A 19962-nucleotide genomic window follows, 5' to 3' on the forward strand; every position below is an offset into this window, starting at 1 on the left:
AAGTTTATTTTAATATATATATATATATATATATATATATATATATATATATATATATATATATATATACATAATTATCCTCATATTTATATTTAATTTAAATACAAAATTCAGCAAATGTCTCTCAATTTCAAATTCACAAATAAGTTGTATATGTCACACTCACTTTTATAAACTAACAAATAAATTTTAAGATAGTTTATAATAAAATGCATTTTTTTATATAAATAAAAATATGGTATTCAAAAAGTTAATTTTGTGTAAATTTTATTTTTTAATTTCATAAAAAGAAAGTATTTTATTAATATACTAAATATATATGGGTATTTTTTCTCACTACCCTGTTTTTAGAAGAAAAAACACACACAAATACCCCATTTCAAATTAATCTATCAAAATGCCTCCTTTTTTTTTTCAATTCTTTTGAATGTTACAAGTCGCCATTTGAAATGACGATTTCCTTAAGGAATGTCAACTTCCAAATGACGACTTCCCACTTGTTTTTTTTTAAAAAAAAACAATTTTTTTTTAAATTCTTAGTAGGAAATCGCCGTTCAGAAGTTGGCTTTCGAAGTCGCCATTCTAAATGGCGACTTACATTGAAAAAAATTGAAAAAAAAAGGACATTTTAATAGATTAATTTGAAATGAGATATTTGTGTATAATTTAAAAAAAACAAAATAAAAAAAAAAAAAACTGTTAAATGGGTATTCGTGTGGTTACGGATCAAATATAAGTATTTTTTATCCAATAGAGTATCAATGACTACTATTTGTGTCTGTGATGTTGATATCCCTAATAATGGTTTGGTGTAGATGTCAAGTGCCTTAGAATACATTATTTTGGAAAACTGTGGGTCAGTTAACTACTGTTAATTAAAATCAGTTATTATATATATAAATATATATATATATATATATTTTAGAATCTTAATTTAATATAATTAGTAGAATACACTTGAGTTATTTTAATTGGTTTTTACTTGGTTGTGATAGTCTTAGAGCCAAACTTAATTCACAACAGAGGCCAATTTAAAATATTAGAGTTCGTCCAATTTACTATAAATATTAAATTTTATGCAAATTATTTATGATTAAGTGTTATAAATAGTAAATAATTCTTTTATGCAAAGAAATAAACACATCTCTATTTAATTTTACTAAACACGAAATAGACCTCTAAGATTATTGGTTCTTTTATCATTTTTATTTTAGAAAGTAAAACCACTACTAATAGTAAACATTATCAATTCTTTATAAATAAATTAAATAAAAAAGTAAACATTATCAAATTAAATTCACAACAACACAAACAATAAAAAGTCGGGGCCAGAAATGTAGTAACACACTTCCCTAATTAAAGCCAAATCTAGAAGAATTTTTTTTTTAAAGTTGTATAATTCAAACATTTTGAAATTATAAAAAAGTAATATTTTTCACTCAATCTGGTTTTTTTTATATCATTAACAAGTATTATTAGAGTATTTTGGTATGATCCTAATAAAAAACACAAAAAATATTCATCACTTCTAATAATCATATCCCTGTTTTATTAAACATTTTTCTTTCAAGTAACTTGTATCATCTATCTGCACACTTGAATAAACTTTGTTAAATAATAAAAGATAAATTGTCCAAATTAAAAATATGGATTATCATTAAAATTATTACTTGATTATAACAAATGGAAAATCTATTCATTTGCGTCATTTCAGTTGTTAAAAAATTGTAGATTTTATTTTATAAGTTATTTATATCAATTGAATAAATATTCAATTCAGCACTATAACCAATTAAAATATATTTACCAAATTCTTGAACTTGGACCCTCCTTTCCCTTCATGAAAAATGTCATAGAAATACACAAATACACTCAATGTTAACAACATATACAAAATATTTGTGTGACCCTTTGTTTATGAATTTTATATGATCCTTATCTTAGGCTTTGTCCCCTTATTAATATTATTATATATGGAAAATGTGATATATTGGCATATATAGTATAGTATGAGCAGGTGGCAAAAATGTTGAAGGCGGCGTAAAAAGCGAATCCCTTTTGGGTTGCATTGCATTGCATGGAATGGAAGCGTGGGCCCACCCAAATTGGAGTCGGCAATGCAATTACAAATGTAAAAGCATCAATAATCACTTTTTCCATTTTCTCTCTTTATGATGTCATCCACATCTTCATTTCTTGGCTATCATTTACTCTCTTTGCTGACTCATCTGCCACCTGTCTCCACCCTAGCTAGGCCCTTTTTCTTTTGCCTTTTCCTTCATTTCACTTTTTCCATTCCAATAATAATATGCTATATTTTTAAATATATATGCTTATTCCATTATTCTATTCTTTCTTTTTTACAACAAACGCGCGTTATATTACACATCAACTCATCACTCACAAAATGCAACTAACCATACATACATTTTCTTTATAGGGATGCATATTTTTTTAATATATTTTTATATTATTTTTTTAAAATAGAGTAGATCCAAATCTTTTATTATATACTATACTATATGGGTTATTTATTTAAACTCAATTTGATTAACTTGTAAATAAAAATATAAAAAATAAATTCAAAAAAATTATTATTCGTTGAGACAAAAATTTTGGAAATTAATTTGTTGTTTAAAATTTATTTTTCAAACATTTTAAATACTAAGTTTATTTTATAACTTATTTTGTGTAATATTTATTTATAATTGATAATAAAATTAATAGATTTATTATTTGTTGAGATAATATTAATTTTAAATAAAATTTTATTAATTTTTCTTTTTAAAAATAATTGGATTATAAATTTTTTATTGAGTAAAAATTTATTAATTTTTAGGCATAAGACTATTGCCCTAATAATCTTATTGTTGGACCGATATGAAACATTATTCTAGGATATTACTTATTTTCATCATAGTTCTAAAAAAAATTTCTTTTGAAATTATGCAAAAAAAATATATATATTAGTTCTTTTTAAAATATTATTAATTATCTTTTTGTTTCATAAAATGTTGCTAATTAGAAAATAAAAACATAATTATTAATATGAAGGAAAAAAAACTCAAAACTTTTCTATTCTTATAGAGTTTAAAAGGAAATTGTTGAACAATTCTGATAATATTATAATAGATATAATATTTATTTATGCTACCAATTTTGTATAAAATTTTACTTTTTCATAAATCCTATTAATTATATAAAATTTGATGAGACAATATTGATATAGACAGTAGATCTAATATTTTCAATATTATTAATTATATATAAACAAATTATTTTATTTTAAAAATAATTAAATAATACTTTTTTTATTAAGTAAATATTTAATTTTTTGATGTTTAATACGAATGTCTTGGTGACTTTATCTTTGAGGTGGCCATATGACATTGTTCTAAAATCTAATTTGATCATAATTCTACAAATGTTTTTTCTTTTACATTTATGCAAAAAAAGAAAAACTATTTCTAATAAAATATTGTTAAATAACATAACAAAAACATAATAATGTTCTATAAATATAATAGAAAACTCTAAACTTTCTTATTTTAACAGAAGTTAAAAGGAAGTTGTTGAACAATTTTGATTATTTGATGATTTAGGACATTTTCTTATTTTGTTAACAATAGTTATTAGCTAGTCATTTTAAATATCAAGAGTAAATAAATATTTGAAAAAATAAAAACATAAATAATTTTTTCCATATTTAAAATATAAATGGAAAATATTATACCTATAAATATAATAAATAATTAAAATTAAAATTATTTTATATTTTAATTAAGATAAGAGACCAAAGTAATATGGAAAGGATTTATATTCAAATATGTAGGGTCCCATGTTTAAGCACAAACAAGAAGAAAAGAAAATACTTTTCCATAAAAATAAAATAAAAATAAAAAGGTAATCTTTTTAAAAGAAACACTTTTGATTGCAAAAGGAAAGGGAAGAATTAAAGAATACTTTTTTTATGTACACAAAAGAAAGTAAAATGAAGAGAAAAAAATAACAATTTAATAAGTGTGTATTTGATGCCTCACGTTCTTTGTGCTTTTTGCAGGGGACCCTTTTTTCTTCAGAGGGTTTATAGTGCAAGTTTGAAGTCCTTCAAAAGTTGTCTTGTTTTTGCAACAAAAATTCAGAAACACAAAAATAAAAAAGACACTTTTTCACACTCACACGTTTGATTGTTCCTCTGTTTCTGTTCTGTGTATGTGTGTTGAAGGTTCTTCTTAGCTTAGTTTTACAGTGTGCAACACCAACGAGGAATTGAACATCAACATGAACATGTCTGAGACTGAGAAGGATCCTGTTTTTAAGCTATTTGGCTGGAAGATTCCGTTGCCGGAATGTCAAATTCCGGCCAACTCTCCACCCAAGGTAAATATATATAATATATAATATATAATAATTAACATAATAACCATTTAAGCTTATTTTTTTATTCATGAATCATGTTTTTTATTTCTTTCTATGTTGCTTATAAAAATGGGTTGGACGTAAATTTTGGATTTTTATTTTCTTTATTTGTTTATGTGGTTTTTGAGATTTTTGGGTATGTTTTGGTTGGTAATTTGAGTTCATTTCAAGCATCAAAATCCTCTGAATTTTTAAGGCTATTGTTGTTTCTTAGTGGAGGTAGTGTTAATATTTGAGAGGATGATATAATTAAGAATTATTAATTTTTTTGTGTAGGATTCATGTTCACATGTAAACAAAGGTTGTCTTTAGTGGAAGCTAGTTATCCTATGATTGATTTTTTTATAAGCAAATGTTAATTGTTAGTTAGTATGTTACTGATAATTGATGAAATATTTTTTTTGAATTCATTTCATTTTTTAATTGTAGAATCTCCCTATCTTAAATTGTGATTCAAGATGGATGTTTCATTTAAAGATATAAAAAAATTAATTTAGACTGATTTCATGAGATCAGAAATTGTACTCACTCTTTTGGATTGATGTGAACCAAAAAAATTGGTCTTCATCCTCTGTACACTATCATTTTTCATTTTGTTAGAAATTTGTACACTCTAATTTATATACAAAATCTCTTTGATCCTTTTTCAGTCTTGCTACTTTCTATCAATTCAAGTATATGAATTGAGCTCAATGCTTAGATGCACAATATGCATGCCAAAGTTGAGATGCAAAGAATTATACTTATTTTCTGTTATGTCTGAATTTGTTGGAAAATTAGTATTTTAGTATAACTAACATTCTAACTTTGTTGCTTGCTTTTGTTTATTTGTCTATTATTAGGTTATGTCATTGTTATTAGTTCTTATTCAGCTTAGTTTATCTCTAATTGTGCTTTAAATTTTAGGATACTTGTAGCAGTACAAAGAAAACAGAAGTGGAAATACTTAGTTCAGAAAAAAATGAGCAACAAGAGAATTCTTCTGATTCAATGGATAGTAAACAAGAGTCTCAACATAATATGAAGGAAAAGGAACCGAAAGAAAACTCAAAGCCTGCCGAAGATGACAGGGAGACCAGTGAGACAGATGAAGATAAAACCTTAAAAAAACCAGAGAAGATTATTCAGTGTCCGAGATGCAATAGTTTGGACACCAAATTTTGTTATTTCAATAACTATAATGTGAATCAACCTCGGCATTTCTGTAAGAACTGCCAAAGGTATTGGACGGCTGGTGGAACGATGAGGAATGTTCCAATTGGTGCTGGTAGGCGGAAGAATAAGCACTTAGTTTCTCAATACCGACATATTATAGTAACCTCCGATGGAATTCCAAACACAAGCTCATCCGGTCACAACCATGTATCAAGTCTGGATTTGTCAGGTTGTTACAGATCTTCATCTGATAATGAAACTGTATTAAAATTCGGTCCAGATACCCCTATTTGTGAACCGATGGAGTCGATGCTTAATCTTCAACAGCAGAAAAGAAGTGCTGATGCAGATTCTATTAATACTGTGCAGCATAGAGAGGAACCATCTTTATGCAGATCTTCTGTGACAAATACTGGTACTCAAGGAAACGAATTGTCGGAACAAAACATGTCGAATTGGTTCCAGTGTTATCCTGTTCATCCTTGGGTATTACCGATGAATCCGAGTTGGAATAATGTTGCTTCAATGGCAGCAGTTCATCCAATTTCAGCATCCATGTGCAACCCTTATAGCGCGGCTCCAACTGCAATGCAATGGTGTCCGGCGCCTTTGTTGGCAATTCCGGGAATTAGGCCACAAAACATACCTTTGCAACTTGTATCAGCATCACACTGGAATGGACAGCCGATTTTGGCTGCTGGAACCGGAACGGTATCTATAGGATCCAGCGCTTGCATCTCGCCGCCTTCCTCCACAAGTAACAGCTGCTACTCGGGCAATGGCTCCGCCACCTTAGGAAAACACACTAGAGATACAGTTTTTGCAGATGAAGATAAATCAGACAAGCATGTTCAGGTTCGAAAAATGCTTAGAATCGATGTTACCGACGAGGACCCAAAAAGTCCTATCAGAGCTACATTAGCTATCAAGAAGCCTAATGAACAAGGCAAAGAAAGCATATAATTATTTCTAGTTTAAAATTTTTCCATTGATATTTTTAGTCACAAATAAATTAGTACATTTTGCTATCCTTTGTTTCTCTTGCAGATATTTTGTTTTGAAGGTAGCATTTGTTTTGAGATTTGATTTCAATTGTATACTTAAATTTATATTGAGAGCTATGCTCTCTGAAAATGATGAATTTTGGATTTGACACAATAAAGGATAATTCACAGTGATTATTTTTACTGCAACAGTCCTCATTTAGGGGGTGAAAATAGAAAAGTATAGAATGTTATTTTGGTTTGACATGTATATATCAGTTCATGATTCAATTCTCCTGTGTGGATTAGAATGAAATTTTCGAAGTCATCTAACTGTTTTATTGGATTCACACAGGAGATGTTGAGATTAATTTTGTCTTCTGTCAATTGGAATTTTAGTAAAATGTTAATGTTAATTATTTTACTTTTATATTAAACTTATTTCTAGAGTAAAATCATACAAATGTAAATCACTTTATTTCAAATCAATTTTAAAAATATAAAATTAATTTTCACACTCAATATTTTTTTCAATTCATTTTTACGGGAATGTATTTAAATTTCAAAATTCTATAGGTTTTATAGTCGCTATATTTATTTTTGTTTAAAGTCAAGTGTTTGGTAAGAGTTGAAAAATGTGCATTAGTGTTTACCTCAAACTTAGTAAAATATTCAGATACATTATTTCACTTGAAACTTAATTGGAACCAAATTAATATACATATACTACAATTTTAATCAAAATTACTTTTACCAAACCCAGTCAAACATACTATTATCACTTTCATAGGACACATATGCATGAGTTGTTTTTCCATTTTGATTCCTTTTCCAATTAAAGGGAAAAGGCAGAAAAGTGTTAGAAATATAACTTTTCTAAAAGTTGTTTCCCATGAAAGCATTATCTTGTACGGGAAAAGTGGTGAAATTAGTAGTATGTCACATTGGATTTTGTAAGAAGTCTCTTTTAAAATGGTTAAGTCATTATCCTTTTATTTTAGGGAAACACTACCCTACCTACGTGTTCATTATTTTGCTATGGCCAAGTCATAATTGGAAATTCTTTTAAGTGCAGTTCTAACCAGGCAAAGTCTAATGATCTTTTATCCTAAGTGCTTTTACTTTATCACTTTTTCCAATCTTTTTTGGAGCAATTAATCTTATTTACTAAACCAAAGTTTCCATGGGCCTTAAAACTTATAAAAAGCCTTGTTTTAAGGCTCTACTTTTTACAATAAAAAGACCCTTTTACTAAACAAGAGGCATTTCTTTTTAGTAACATAAATAACCGGTGGAATGTCTGCTTTTTTGACTCATGTCAAAAGAAGGGTTTAATTGGGCCATTTGATAAAAGGCATATCTTTTACTCATTAAATAAAAATAAAAAAAAGTTTCAAATTTACATCAATTCTCCAGCTTTGTTATAACTTATATTCATTATAGTGTTGGGGAAATCCTTACATGCTAAGGAATTCGACCCATTTTATAAATAGTTATAAGTTGATTAGTATCCACTCCAAATTAGTTGATTTATTAATTTTGTTATGATTATTATTCGTTGTAAGTAATTTTTTTTATTGAGTCAATTTTAACTAATTGAATTTTTCTCTTAATAACAACTTTTCTTTTTTTACTCGACTATATTTCTCAACAATTACATAGGCACACACGAGCACACCGTAATGAGGATAAAAAGGAAAAAAGTTGTTGAGATTCAACACCTCTTGCCCATATTCATATAAATATATCTAGAAATCTATAAACTATTTCAAATAAGGTTATAAGAATATTTAACTCCATCAATATATGTTTCACTTTTTTAATATTTTCTCTCTTGCATATTCCCGTTTGTTTTTTTAAAAAAAAAAACTTAAATGATTTTTATAATATTTTATTTTTTGTTATAATATTTTTAAATTAAAATTTTAAAAATAAAGCTTCAAATAAAAAATTAATTTAAATAATTTATCTTAAAATATGATCTTAAATATTTTATCTATTTTTTACAACTATTTTTAGATAATGAAATTTTAAAAAATAATTAAAATGAAAAGCTATTTTGAGAAAGTCTTCATAAAAATCATTTTTGGAAGATACCTTTAAATAAAAATATGATTTTTATCGTGTCAAAATTAATACTTTTTAATTGGTAAGAAATAAATCTAAAAAACTTATTCCATTTTTAAATAAAGTTTCATAAAAATTATTTATAAAAATATAAAGTACAAATCACTTTATAAAAATCTTAAATAAACTCGCCAATATCTCACATAATAAATTATCACTTCTCTATATGATTGTGAAATTCCTATGAAAATTGAACTACTTTCATTTATAAAAATATGTGAAACATTAAAAAAGAGAATAACTATAATTTTAGTAAGTTTATGAATATGTTGTGTAATTCAAAAATATATCAAATAGCAAAACTTTTATTTTGATATTTTAATAAGAGATTTTTATCTAATAATTTTTTTATCTTTATCAATATATCCCTCAATTATAATAAGAAATTTTAATATCTTTCAATAATAATAATAATTCAATCTTTCGTATTTAGTTCATGTAAAAAAATACAATACTTTTTAAAATAAAATAAAAAGATACAATTTTTATTCTATATAATTATATTACAAGTAGTTTGTTTCCGTTTTTAATGATATTTTTCTTGCATGTTTATAAGATTATAAAGAAAAAAATTTACAAAAATTGATTTTTAGGTTCAAATTTTTGTTATGTTTATCTTGATTTATTTGCGTTTAAAAAATTTATATTTAATTTATTTAAAAGTTTTTTAAAAAAATTATTTTTTTAGAAATTTCTTTTATAATATTCTAAACATGCTTCCAAAGATTTACTCAAAAATTTAAAAATCAAAAGATAATTAAATATTTCATTTTAATGGAGACTTATAGAATGTATGGACTAAAGTTGTTTTTTTTTATTACATCGACTAAAATGAAACGCTAAGATTTTATAGAGTAAAAATATATTTAATCATAAAAAAATGTAGTGCAATTCTTACTAGTAATAATAAATATATTATGCTAATTAATTTATTGAACTTTTTTATGAAATTAATTTAATGAACTAATTACATTCATAACACATAAGATTAATAAGAATCGATCATCCTTTAAAACATGGAATTGTCGACATATAAAATTCGCTGATATGGATGGATCTAAAGATTGATTCCAAGATAATATTCTTTTGAGTTATTCTCACATTTATGAATTTAATTTATATAAAATTGTGAATTACAATTATTAAATCATCAATAATATTTAATTTTATAATAATTATGAAATAAAAAAATTATATTAACGATATATATAAATTAAATCAGAGATATTTTCAAAATATATTCAAATTATAAATGATGAAATATCTTTAACAGTCAAGAAATGTCATAATGTTGTTGGATAGTGTAGTGATTGTGGTCGTTGGAAGAAACTGAATAGTCATGGCCCATTCCATGGGATCGAATCTCAAATTTGATGGATTTGTAATGCATTATTTCATATAGCAATGGATAAAAACGAAATAGTGTCATTTCGGACTCGAACCTCGACCTGGACCCGGGACCCACCCCCCCATACAGTGGCGAAAAATCAAACATTGAATTTTGATTTATATATTTAATATATAAGGTTGGGAATCAGCATTGTCAATCCTAAAGAGTTGTTTCTCTATCTCAAGTGATATGTATATAAATAGATGTTTTTAGCTTATGTTTGGATTTTTAGAAAACTACACTGATATTTCACGGCCAGACTGAAGTTAAAATTTGTAGTTTCATGAAAATTACACTAAATTAATATTAGAATATGTGGTTTGCAACACTAAAATGATTTTAATAAGCTATTAGTTGATAAGATATCCATAAGAAGTTGGATAATTAATATCTCCCAATTTTTTTTTCTTCTTTAGTACATGTAATTGAAGAAATCGTGCAATACCGTTGATTGATAGGATTAGAGTGAAGATATAATTTCTTTCGATGTTTTTAAAGTATTTTGAAGGAGAATTTATGATATTTCCATTTGCATCTATAATCCAAAATTAATTAGAGATAAATGAAACTAAAAAGCTTAGTGTGATATATTTAATATGATTTAGACTTAATTTGTGCTATAACCGTCATCTTTATTTTCATTTTCTTGTTCAAAATTATGTATAGATTACCGATAGATGTTTGTAAAAGAACAAACAAATGGAAACTAACGTTAATGTATGTTTTCAAATGAACAAGAGAAATAGAAAACATAATCTTTTTAGAAATCCTCTCAAAAACATTATAAAATCTAGCTTAATTGCGTTTGTTAAATATCCTACAATTCTTTCGAATTTCTCCTTCCTTTCCAACAAGAACTCCAACCTTTCCCATCTTTATGATTGCAGTTGCAAAACTCTTAATAAACTTGTCACCATTTGAAGCAAAATTAGACACAAAAGGACTTGTTGATTTATCCAAGGCAAGTTGTTGATCAATCTGCATTATACCTCTCTTGACAAGAATCTGTTTGTAAAATTCATTATCAACTATAAAAGATGTATTCTGATCCAAAAATGCAGAAGGATCATTTGTTCCTGTTGTTGATTTGCAAAGCTTAACAAGCTTAGAATCTAATGCAGGGTCCATTGTAGGATCAGGTTTCCCTCTAAAGCTAGAGAGTCTACTTTCAAAGAAACCACAATGAGCAACACCAACAGTATGTGCTCCCAAAAGGGTCACCATTTCTTCAGTTGTAATTCCTTTTCTAGCAAAAAATTGTGATAGTGATGAAATAGGAATGCTAGGTCCAGGTAAATCAACATCATTACTATCAGAGACTAATCCGTCGCGTCTTCCAGTTGGAACATTGTATTTTGGTCCTCCGGATAAGGCGACGGCGTCTCTGGTAGAAAGTGCTATGATATCTGCACATGATACTGTTGATGGACAAGCAGTTTCAATTGCTTCCTTCACGTCGTCTATTAGATCATATCCTCGAACGCTAGCGTTCGCGCCTGTTTGTTTCTCTGATGTGGTGTTCTTGGTTGAGTCTATGAGTAAGGATGCATCACAACCCTGTATAAGTAAGAAAATGTTATGTTATAATTCTTATGAATTGATGCAGTTAAGAATGGCCTAGAGCCAACTTTATAAAATTTCCATAAGTACTATAGAAAAATAATATTGAAATAGTCTTGCAATGGATCATGATCTTCTCATGTCTCTACAATCAAAGGTTTATCGTTTGATTATCCAACGATCAATAATTAACAATGATCGACCTCTGATTGTAAATGCAAGAAGATGACAGCTCTAGTTTTTTTTTAACCTATAACTTGTTGTACAAGTTACAAAAAAATTTCACATAAATGTTAATATTTGGGCAAGTTTTCTCATTTAACTTTTATATAAGTGTTGAAATATAAAATGATATTTGTTTGTTAGCTAAGAATCACATACTTAGCATAAAGTAGCACTTAGAATATATTTAACTAGTTGGCTCTTACTCTGACAAAACAGTCATGGAAATGCATGCGAAGCAAGGCGGCGGTTATGGATTTGTCGCGATTGAATCGCTTCTGCACAACTTGCTGCACAATGGACTCGGCGTTTCGGCAGGAAGAAGCATAGAACCCTACTTGCAAATCAGCAAATGCCATTGGAATTATAAAGAAAAAGAGGATGATTGATATGTCTTTCATTTTTAACCTGTTGACTCTGCTCTTACTTTCTTAATTGATCTTTTGTGCTTGTTATAATGAAAATTGAAATTTTGTATATATAGGAAGAAAAAGAAGCTTCACATGGTTGAAATTACCGCCTTTTACACTGAATTGCTAGCTAATATGTTGTTGCAAAGCATGCAGCTAATACATCCAAACTATGGATTAATTTATTATACTTTGAAAATGACTCAATTCAACTGAGTTTTGAACTAATATTTTTATATTTTCTTCAATGTTGACCCTAAACTATCAGTTGATGAGCTAAAAAACGCCGAATGAATGTTAAAAATATGGACACATATTTAAATCTAGAAAACTAATGTAACTATTGATTTTTAACATTTGTCTATGAAGAAATACGGTTTAATTTTCTTTATTGTTTGTCACCATAAAATACATTGACAGAAAAACTGCTTAAGAAATATATTTGTGAAACTGGAACCGTGTGGTGTACATAAAATAATCCGTTCTATAATTTATTAACAAAGTCTTTTTATTCATAATAACAAATTCAACGTGTTCATTATTGTATAAAAATTGGAGGAAAATCACTTTTATAATACATTATTTCATGAAATTTCAATTGTACACACATTATTTATATATAGTAGTATAATGTAATATTGAAGATGAACACCAAATGGCATTGTAGAATCCGCTCGAAGAATATTTTGCAAAGCCTGCAACAACTTGCTTGGGTTAACTTTCCTTCTTGTTTCTATCTTAATTACAAAAAATACAAATTTACTTCTCAATAATATTGTAATAATTGGCTTACTTTCGTGTCCTCAAGTTTATTTTTCAATATGCATGTCCTCAATTTTGAATTTTTTTCTCACTCACCAATGAGATTAACTTTCACTATGTAGGTTGACATACACAGAATAAAAAATAAGTATTGAATTCCCTGTTTTGGTTCATCAAAGACTAATAATTATGATGCATATTTGACCTAACTTTTTAAGTGTTATTGGAGTGTTAGTGTATATTGGTTATATTAAATTTTAGTACGGACTATCGTTTCTTATGAATCTTGATAAACTATAATTTTTTCTCAACAGTCAACAGAAAATGGTTTTGGTAATTTGGAATTTGACTAGAAGGTAAGTAAAAATTTAGTAAGAATTTTGTAACAACCTTCCAGGCAAAATTTGAGTACTTCTGATGATTTTTCATTAATTAAAACTCATTAAATACTTGAGTCTTAATGTAACTATATTTAATTATAGATTGATTTGGATGTAGAAATACTGATATTAAAATAATTACTTGGGTGTAGAGGGATGGCTTCTGGTTTGGGCTTTATTTTAAGTTTGCTCCATGCTATTGTCTGTTATGGAAATGTTGATAGTAGAAGGGCTCATATGTCCAACTTCCCTATAAGTATAATTTGATTCTGGCAATGTTACCAACGATTTATTCGTTAAAATTGTGAATCTCCCTCACTAATACTGGTAAAAATGAATACCAAAGAGAACACGGACTAATTGGTTATTACATTGCTTGAGAGAGATTACACGTAATTATAGGATATACTAGTGCAATGCAACTCATAACAAACTAAAGCTAACGGTTAAGATAAACTATTCACAACCAATTGATTCTCCAATATAATAATATACAATCCAATGGAAATTTTCGCTGCACCTTGGCCACATATGAACACAATATTAGCCAAAATTAACATTTGATCATGTTTTAAAATAAAATTAAACACACTTAACTTTCAAACCCAACAGTGGCTTGTGCCCACGCATCAGCAATAGTTAGTGAACAGAAAAACATGACGAAAAAACAATGCAAACCACAGCAATAATGTACGTGAAAATTTGTGGGATATATAAAATATATTTCTATCCATTCTTAATGAATGAGGAAGAAGGCTGCCAAAAAACCAACCTAGTGATATACAAATTCAAGTTGTTGCCTGATGTGCTAGAGGCCGGTGGGGTTTCGGAGCTGCAATAAAATGAAGAAGAAATTGGAAGAATAAAATTAAAAATAAATGAACAACTAGTATTACTGCAAAGTTCAAGCTTCTAGATCATTTATCCTAATCTGGTAGAAGTGTTACTACAATGACCTATATCCACAGCATGGCAGCAATATCTTAAAGCTTTGGAAGGTTCTGCTTGCTAGAAAAAATAGTGAAAGAACTTTACCATTTGGATTTCCTTGATCATAGAATGTTCGTAGGAGAATGATAGCTTCTGTCGCCATTATACCTCCAGCACATTTGAAACCCCTTCAAGGTGATGAAAAGAAAATTATTAAGAATTAGACATTTATAGACAATAGAGGATGTAGTGGAGAGCTATAAGAAAGAACCACCCAACAGAACGTGAGATGTAACCAAATTGGTACTTAAAAAGATAAAAATGAAAGTAGCAAATTCCAACACAAAAAATAAAATAAATAAAATAAAAATAAATATGGAGACGCTAAGCACAGATGACAGATGTTGAGTTAAGATGCATACTTATTAAGTGACGCAGTGTCTTTTAAATGCAACGATAGTATTGATCCACAACCTCCAAATTTGTCATTTGAACAACCATAAAACACATCCTTTATACCTGACAAATTTTGAATTAGAAAGGACAATAAAGAAAGATACAACTATACATTGAACAGCTAAAGATTTGATGAAGCATACCTAAAGTTGCTAAAGCAGATGCGCACATTATGCATGGTTCACAGGTAACATAAAGACTACAGTTTGAGAATTTTTTAGCAACTTCAGTCATTGAAAGTCCATTTTTCTGCCACTGTTCTAAAAGCACATCTATAGCTTCCATTTCTGCATGTCTAGTAGCCTGTAAAAAATTGACTTAGCAATAATAACAGAAGAAACTCACAGGTACGAAAAAGACATAATAGTAATGAAGAAAATCTAAAACAAATGCATGATTAGTGAATTGCATAAAGTATTGATGAAATATGCCATAGCTGTTATGCCAAGCTCAGTAATAATAAAGAATGAAAACTTCTTGTTTATATTGATATATTTGATAACGGAACATCTGAGTTGAAATAGTCAAATGCATATTCTTTATGATGAAAATGGAACACAATCTATATCATAATAGATGAAAGCTCTTAATTAAGGAATACATACAGGGCTATCAAGAAATGGCTAATTTAAAATGAGAACTACGTAAAACAGATACTAAAAAGTTGTGATAATTTGAAATATTTGATGGTTTAAGCCCAAGCTAGGGTTGAATTAGTTTTTGCCACACACCTTTAAACACAAAAACATGTTGATTTATTATCAGTATTCTGCATCAAATTTCTCATGTTTTCTGTATAAGTTCTCTTTCTCATGTAACCATTCAGAAAGTTCGAGTTCGTAATCATTGAATACTCCTTTAAACTCATGGGTTTATGTGATGAACAAAAAAGTAATTCTTCATTACTTTCACAGCACAACAAAACTTCAAAAACTTGACTTGCAATTTAGTTCCTATGCATAAAGAAAGCGTCTATATCCAAAAACAATAAACTTACAGAATCCAAATTTCACAAATGGTCTAGTAGAGAGTCTTAAAATTATAAAGTAATTCACAGTTCTAAACAGCAAAATGATTATCAAAGGAGGTGCTTCCAAACATAGATGACATGTGAAAACAGAAAAGCAATCATGGATGAAATTACATTTCGTGTCTCGGTAGTTCGATTCCTTCCTGAGGCTATAACCTTCCCATCCTCAACAATCACACAGCTGTTAACAGATATTACATTTACATAAATATAGTGGTCATTGATCAAATTAACTTCAAGTCTTCAACCAGATTGACACCCAACAAATGACAAGATGAACACCCAAAATTACAAGTAAATGTTGAATGCAGCTTTTTTTCATGGTTATATCATGTTAAAGGACAAAGCGATACACCATAATTATTACACAAATTAGTCTGACTTTGCATGCAAATCCTGAAATCTAATCTATAATGACCACAAGAATAGGACAAAAGCATTAGAGCATTCCCATCACACCTCAATTTACAAGAAAACGCCATTACACCCCTATATGATAAAATAATTTCTGATATCAATGGCAAGCCGAATTATCATATAGAATGCATTTCCATGACTTGATGCAAAATTCTAGGACCAGGGATCAATGTGGATGCTGGCTATTCAAATCTTAACAACAGCATCATTCAATGAAAATTTATACTTCCAAATTCCAATGGCATTCAAACATTGTGAAATATCAAAGGTAGCTTACCCAACAGGTACTTCAAGGGCATCCAAAGCTAACTTTGCCTGTCACATGAAACAAGAATTCAAGTCTACAAAACAAAAAGCACGAGAATACCCATTGCAACCGACTACGTGGTCCATGAAAGGAAAGCAAAATCAACACTTCCCAGAAAGTAACTTAAGTTGTCAATTTAGAAGCAACTATAACTACAAAAAAGATGTCAGGCAATTTTTCCCAAACACAGTCGGCACTGATTTTCTCGGCCACCTTCCGTTGTTTTCAATTTGATGAGTTAGAAACATCAGAAGTTAAATAAACCACATGCCCAACTACAATATATTGTTAATTTATGAAACAATCCTATGTAGTCATGACTTCAACGTCTAAGGGAACATTTAGAAGCAATTTATACCATACATATAAAGGCAAAAAAATAGAAAAATGCAAAAACTAAAGAAACATTTATATGTCACGACTTCAAAGGTCATTGCTACTAATATTTCAACCATAATATAAACAGAAATTCCATGCTTCCAGCATCTAAAAGCAATAAACAAATATTTTGTTTCAAAAAAAATAAAAAATCATTTTCTACTTTTTTACTAATAAAATCATTTTGTATTATTGATTAAAAAATAACATAGCATTATATATTTCCTTTTATTGTAATTTATAGCATAGTATATTTCCTTTTTTAAATCACACTAGCAATTATTATTAATTAACTATATAAAACCAAAGAGCAAAGCAACTTATGAACAAAGTAAGCAAAACGACAGCCTGTCAGCAAGCAAAACGATAGTATCAAAAATGTGTATTTTTTAGGGTTTTGTAATGCATTTTCAATAAACCGAGTTACAGACCGACCCATGAACCATGACTATAACAAAAATAACCAGCCGACAGCGGCGTGAGAAGAGTTACTATGACTTCGTGATCTGTCGCGTGCCCCTAACAACCATGGTTGAGGACATCTAAGACATTTTCCTTTGCACTTACTGTTGCGCATTTTTCCCAGAAACTCCGCAAATCAGCCGCGACAGCCGCTACCCTAATCTGCAACGCGACCGGCCTTATGCGTAGTGGCAGACCACCGCGACGGCGCGATTGCGGCCTCGACAGCCGCTTCTAACAATCATCAGCTGAATTTATTGCCCACGAAAACACTGCCCAACCAGATGCAGATATGAAGAAATGAGTGGTGATTACAAAGAGGTCTCAGAAAAATTACCTGCTGTATTGCAAGTTCCATGAATATAAGAGTGTTTGGAGAGGTCATCTTAAGTTGATTTAGTAGGAATGCAATGATGCAGAAAACAATGTTTCGGAAAAATACTATCTTGTCCTAGTGGCTTGTGTTCTGCATATACACTATATCAAATACTATCCTACATTAACATATTGGTGTTTGATGTTTCACACATTCACATAGTAAAAGTTGCAAATTAACTATCACATATAAATTTAAAAGCTCTGCAAAACAAGGTAATCAAAATCAATACGTATATGTGCATATAAATTCATATGTACAATAACAATAATAGCATAAATTACTTAAACTAAAGTAATCACAACTTTCCAACTCCAAATACAATACATAGCATGTTGCGCACTTAGTAGTCCATAAATACATAGCTTCAGAATAGTGCAACAATTCATGTCAACAGATGGTTGCATCGATTATGTATATTGAAAGCAAAACCCACAAACTGAGAAGTAAACTTTTATTTTTATTTTTACTGTACACACCTTTAACTGAGACGATTTGCAATTAGCAAGTTTGACCTAAGACGGGTTTGGTAGCAGGGCTTAACGGCGGTGGGTGGCGATGGTGCTGCTATTCATGACGGAACTAATTTTAGGTTTCAACGTTCAACCCTATGGGAAGTTAACCCGAGCTACTGTCGATTTATTTCTCAATTTTAATAAACAGTTCAATTAACAAACTGTTTTCATAAACAGAATTTTGTAACAGGTTTGGATTTGAATCGGTTCGGTTCTGCAATTTAATCTAGTTTTTTTTTTCTTTTTAGGCTTAATTGCACTTTTGGTCCCCCTATTATAGGTGAAAATTGAAAGTAGTCCTCCCATTTTGTTTCTCCCCAGTTTTAGTCCCCCAAACAGAATTTGAGTCCAAATCATGATGAGTTGTCATTTTTTTAATGACGTGTCAATAAAAAGCTGACGTGGCAGACGCATACGTGGAATAAACTTATTATTATATTATTTCTGATTAAAAAATATAATTTATATTTTTAAAAATCATTATTATAATTGTTAAAAATCATTATTACAAATAAAATTTATTTGTTAAAATTAAATTAAAAGAAAAAACACCTAAAATCAAAAATCCTAAACAAATCAAAATCAAAAGGATTCACTCATGAACTCTCAAATCATTGTTCTTCAAATAAAGTAAGCAAAAGAAAAGTGAAATCAATTCTGATTATCATTTCTCTTCCCTGATCCATCTCCTTCTCTATCTTCAAGCAACCTTCCAGTTTCTTCATCAGGTTGTGAAACCTTCTTCTGTGCCTCTTTAGCCTTAAGTGCCTACAACTTTCAATGATTATAATAAGCCACACCCAAGAAAGCAAGTCCATACCCAAACAAATTAATGGGTGTAACAATATCCTTAATAACAGACCAAGAAAACGCAATCAAAAGCCAATCTTTAACAACACCAGCAACATTCATTGTCAAAGCTGAAGTTTTGCCAACAAGAAGAAAAACAGCAAGATTCAAAGCAAATGCACAGAATGAATTAGTCCCAAAAATAACAAAATCAAATTGAAAAGTGGAAGTCTGTTTCAAAATTGGATACTCGACAAGGATCCAAGGAATAGACAAGAAAACGAAACAACAAGGAGCAACGTAGTACAAAGATGTAATAGGATTCAATGAAATCCCTTTGGATGTAAGCAAGATTTGAATCATAACCAATCTGGTGGCTTCAAAAGCAACAACACCTAATTGAAGAATAACACCCCATGTATCAAACCTAGCTTCACCATATGCGGCAACACCAACGCCAAGAGAAATGGATAACATGTTAAACATGGTGTCGTTTTTGTAAGATTCTTTTTTCAAAAGAACGCCAATGGAGTAAACGGCAACAGGCATAAGAGCTTTAAGCATTTGAATAAAGGAGACAGAATGATTTTAGGGTTCATGAGTGAATCCTTTTGATTTTGATTTGTTTAGGATTTTTGATTTTAGGTGTTTTTTCTTTTAATTTAATTTTAACAAATAAATTTTATTTGTAATAATGATTTTTAACAATTATAATAATGATTTTTAAAAATATAAATTATATTTTTTAATCAGAAATAATATAATAATAAGTTTATTCCACGTATGCGTCTGCCACGTCAGCTTTTTATTGACACGTCATTAAAAAATGACAACTCATCATGATTTGGACTCAAATTCTGTTTGGGGGACTAAAACTGGGGAGAAACAAAATGG

The 19962-nt window shown here is 28.8% G+C and overlaps 3 protein-coding genes and 1 pseudogene across 4 annotated transcripts; 1 reads left to right on the plus strand and 3 right to left on the minus strand.

Moving 5' to 3' along the window:
• Nucleotides 1-3998: 3998 nt before the first annotated feature.
• On the plus strand, nucleotides 3999-6824 carry LOC101500722 (cyclic dof factor 3-like). The gene is made up of 2 exons (XM_004493170.4): nucleotides 3999-4380; nucleotides 5326-6824. The coding sequence occupies exons 1-2, from the start codon at nucleotides 4282-4284 to the stop codon at nucleotides 6535-6537; spliced, it is 1311 nt and encodes a 436-aa protein (XP_004493227.1). The 5' UTR covers nucleotides 3999-4281; the 3' UTR covers nucleotides 6538-6824.
• Nucleotides 6825-10685: 3861 nt separating this feature from the next.
• On the minus strand, nucleotides 10686-13702 carry LOC101501032 (peroxidase 44). The gene is made up of 2 exons (XM_004493171.4): nucleotides 12063-13702; nucleotides 10686-11631 (listed from the first exon to the last, which is right to left on the minus strand). The coding sequence occupies exons 1-2, from the start codon at nucleotides 12255-12257 to the stop codon at nucleotides 10870-10872; spliced, it is 957 nt and encodes a 318-aa protein (XP_004493228.1). The 5' UTR covers nucleotides 12258-13702; the 3' UTR covers nucleotides 10686-10869.
• Nucleotides 13703-13848: 146 nt separating this feature from the next.
• LOC101501351 (tRNA-specific adenosine deaminase TAD2) lies at nucleotides 13849-18446 on the minus strand. 2 transcript variants are annotated; one of them, XM_012713780.3, is made up of 8 exons: nucleotides 18244-18446; nucleotides 17726-17854; nucleotides 16519-16556; nucleotides 15939-16005; nucleotides 14938-15097; nucleotides 14761-14857; nucleotides 14444-14526; nucleotides 13849-14240 (listed from the first exon to the last, which is right to left on the minus strand). In XM_012713780.3, the coding sequence occupies exons 2-8, from the start codon at nucleotides 17771-17773 to the stop codon at nucleotides 14197-14199; spliced, it is 537 nt and encodes a 178-aa protein (XP_012569234.1). In that variant the 5' UTR covers nucleotides 17774-17854; nucleotides 18244-18446; the 3' UTR covers nucleotides 13849-14196. The 2 variants fall into 2 exon arrangements, with proteins under 2 accessions (XP_012569234.1, XP_012569235.1); XM_012713781.3 differs by having other exon boundaries at nucleotides 17726-17865.
• Nucleotides 18447-18904: 458 nt separating this feature from the next.
• On the minus strand, nucleotides 18905-19587 carry LOC101512058 (probable sugar phosphate/phosphate translocator At5g25400; annotated as a pseudogene).
• Nucleotides 19588-19962: the final 375 nt, after the last annotated feature.

The sequence above is a fragment of the Cicer arietinum genome, chromosome 3 (assembly GCF_000331145.2).
Source record: "Cicer arietinum cultivar CDC Frontier isolate Library 1 chromosome 3, Cicar.CDCFrontier_v2.0, whole genome shotgun sequence".
Classification (NCBI taxonomy): domain Eukaryota; kingdom Viridiplantae; phylum Streptophyta; class Magnoliopsida; order Fabales; family Fabaceae; genus Cicer; species Cicer arietinum.

What these genes read in the sequence shown, in the direction of transcription:
- LOC101500722 (XM_004493170.4), top strand. Translation starts at nt 4,282, where the DNA reads ATGAACATGTCTGAGACTGAGAAGGATCCTGTTTTTAAGCTATTTGGC. An exon ending in CGGCCAACTCTCCACCCAAG is followed by an intron (nt 4,381 to 5,325) that starts GTAAATATATAT and finishes TTTAAATTTTAG; the next exon opens with GATACTTGTAGCAGTACAAA.
- LOC101501032 (XM_004493171.4), bottom strand. Translation starts at nt 12,257, where the DNA reads ATGAAAGACATATCAATCATCCTCTTTTTCTTTATAATTCCAATGGCA. An exon ending in TCCATGACTGTTTTGTCAGA is followed by an intron (nt 11,632 to 12,062) that starts GTAAGAGCCAAC and finishes TTACTTATACAG; the next exon opens with GGTTGTGATGCATCCTTACT.
- LOC101501351 (XM_012713780.3), bottom strand. Translation starts at nt 17,773, where the DNA reads ATGACCTCTCCAAACACTCTTATATTCATGGAACTTGCAATACAGCAG. An exon ending in GAACTACCGAGACACGAAAT is followed by an intron (nt 15,098 to 15,938) that starts GTAATTTCATCC and finishes AATTTTTTACAG; the next exon opens with GCTACTAGACATGCAGAAAT. An exon ending in ATCTGCTTTAGCAACTTTAG is followed by an intron (nt 14,858 to 14,937) that starts GTATGCTTCATC and finishes AAAATTTGTCAG; the next exon opens with GTATAAAGGATGTGTTTTAT.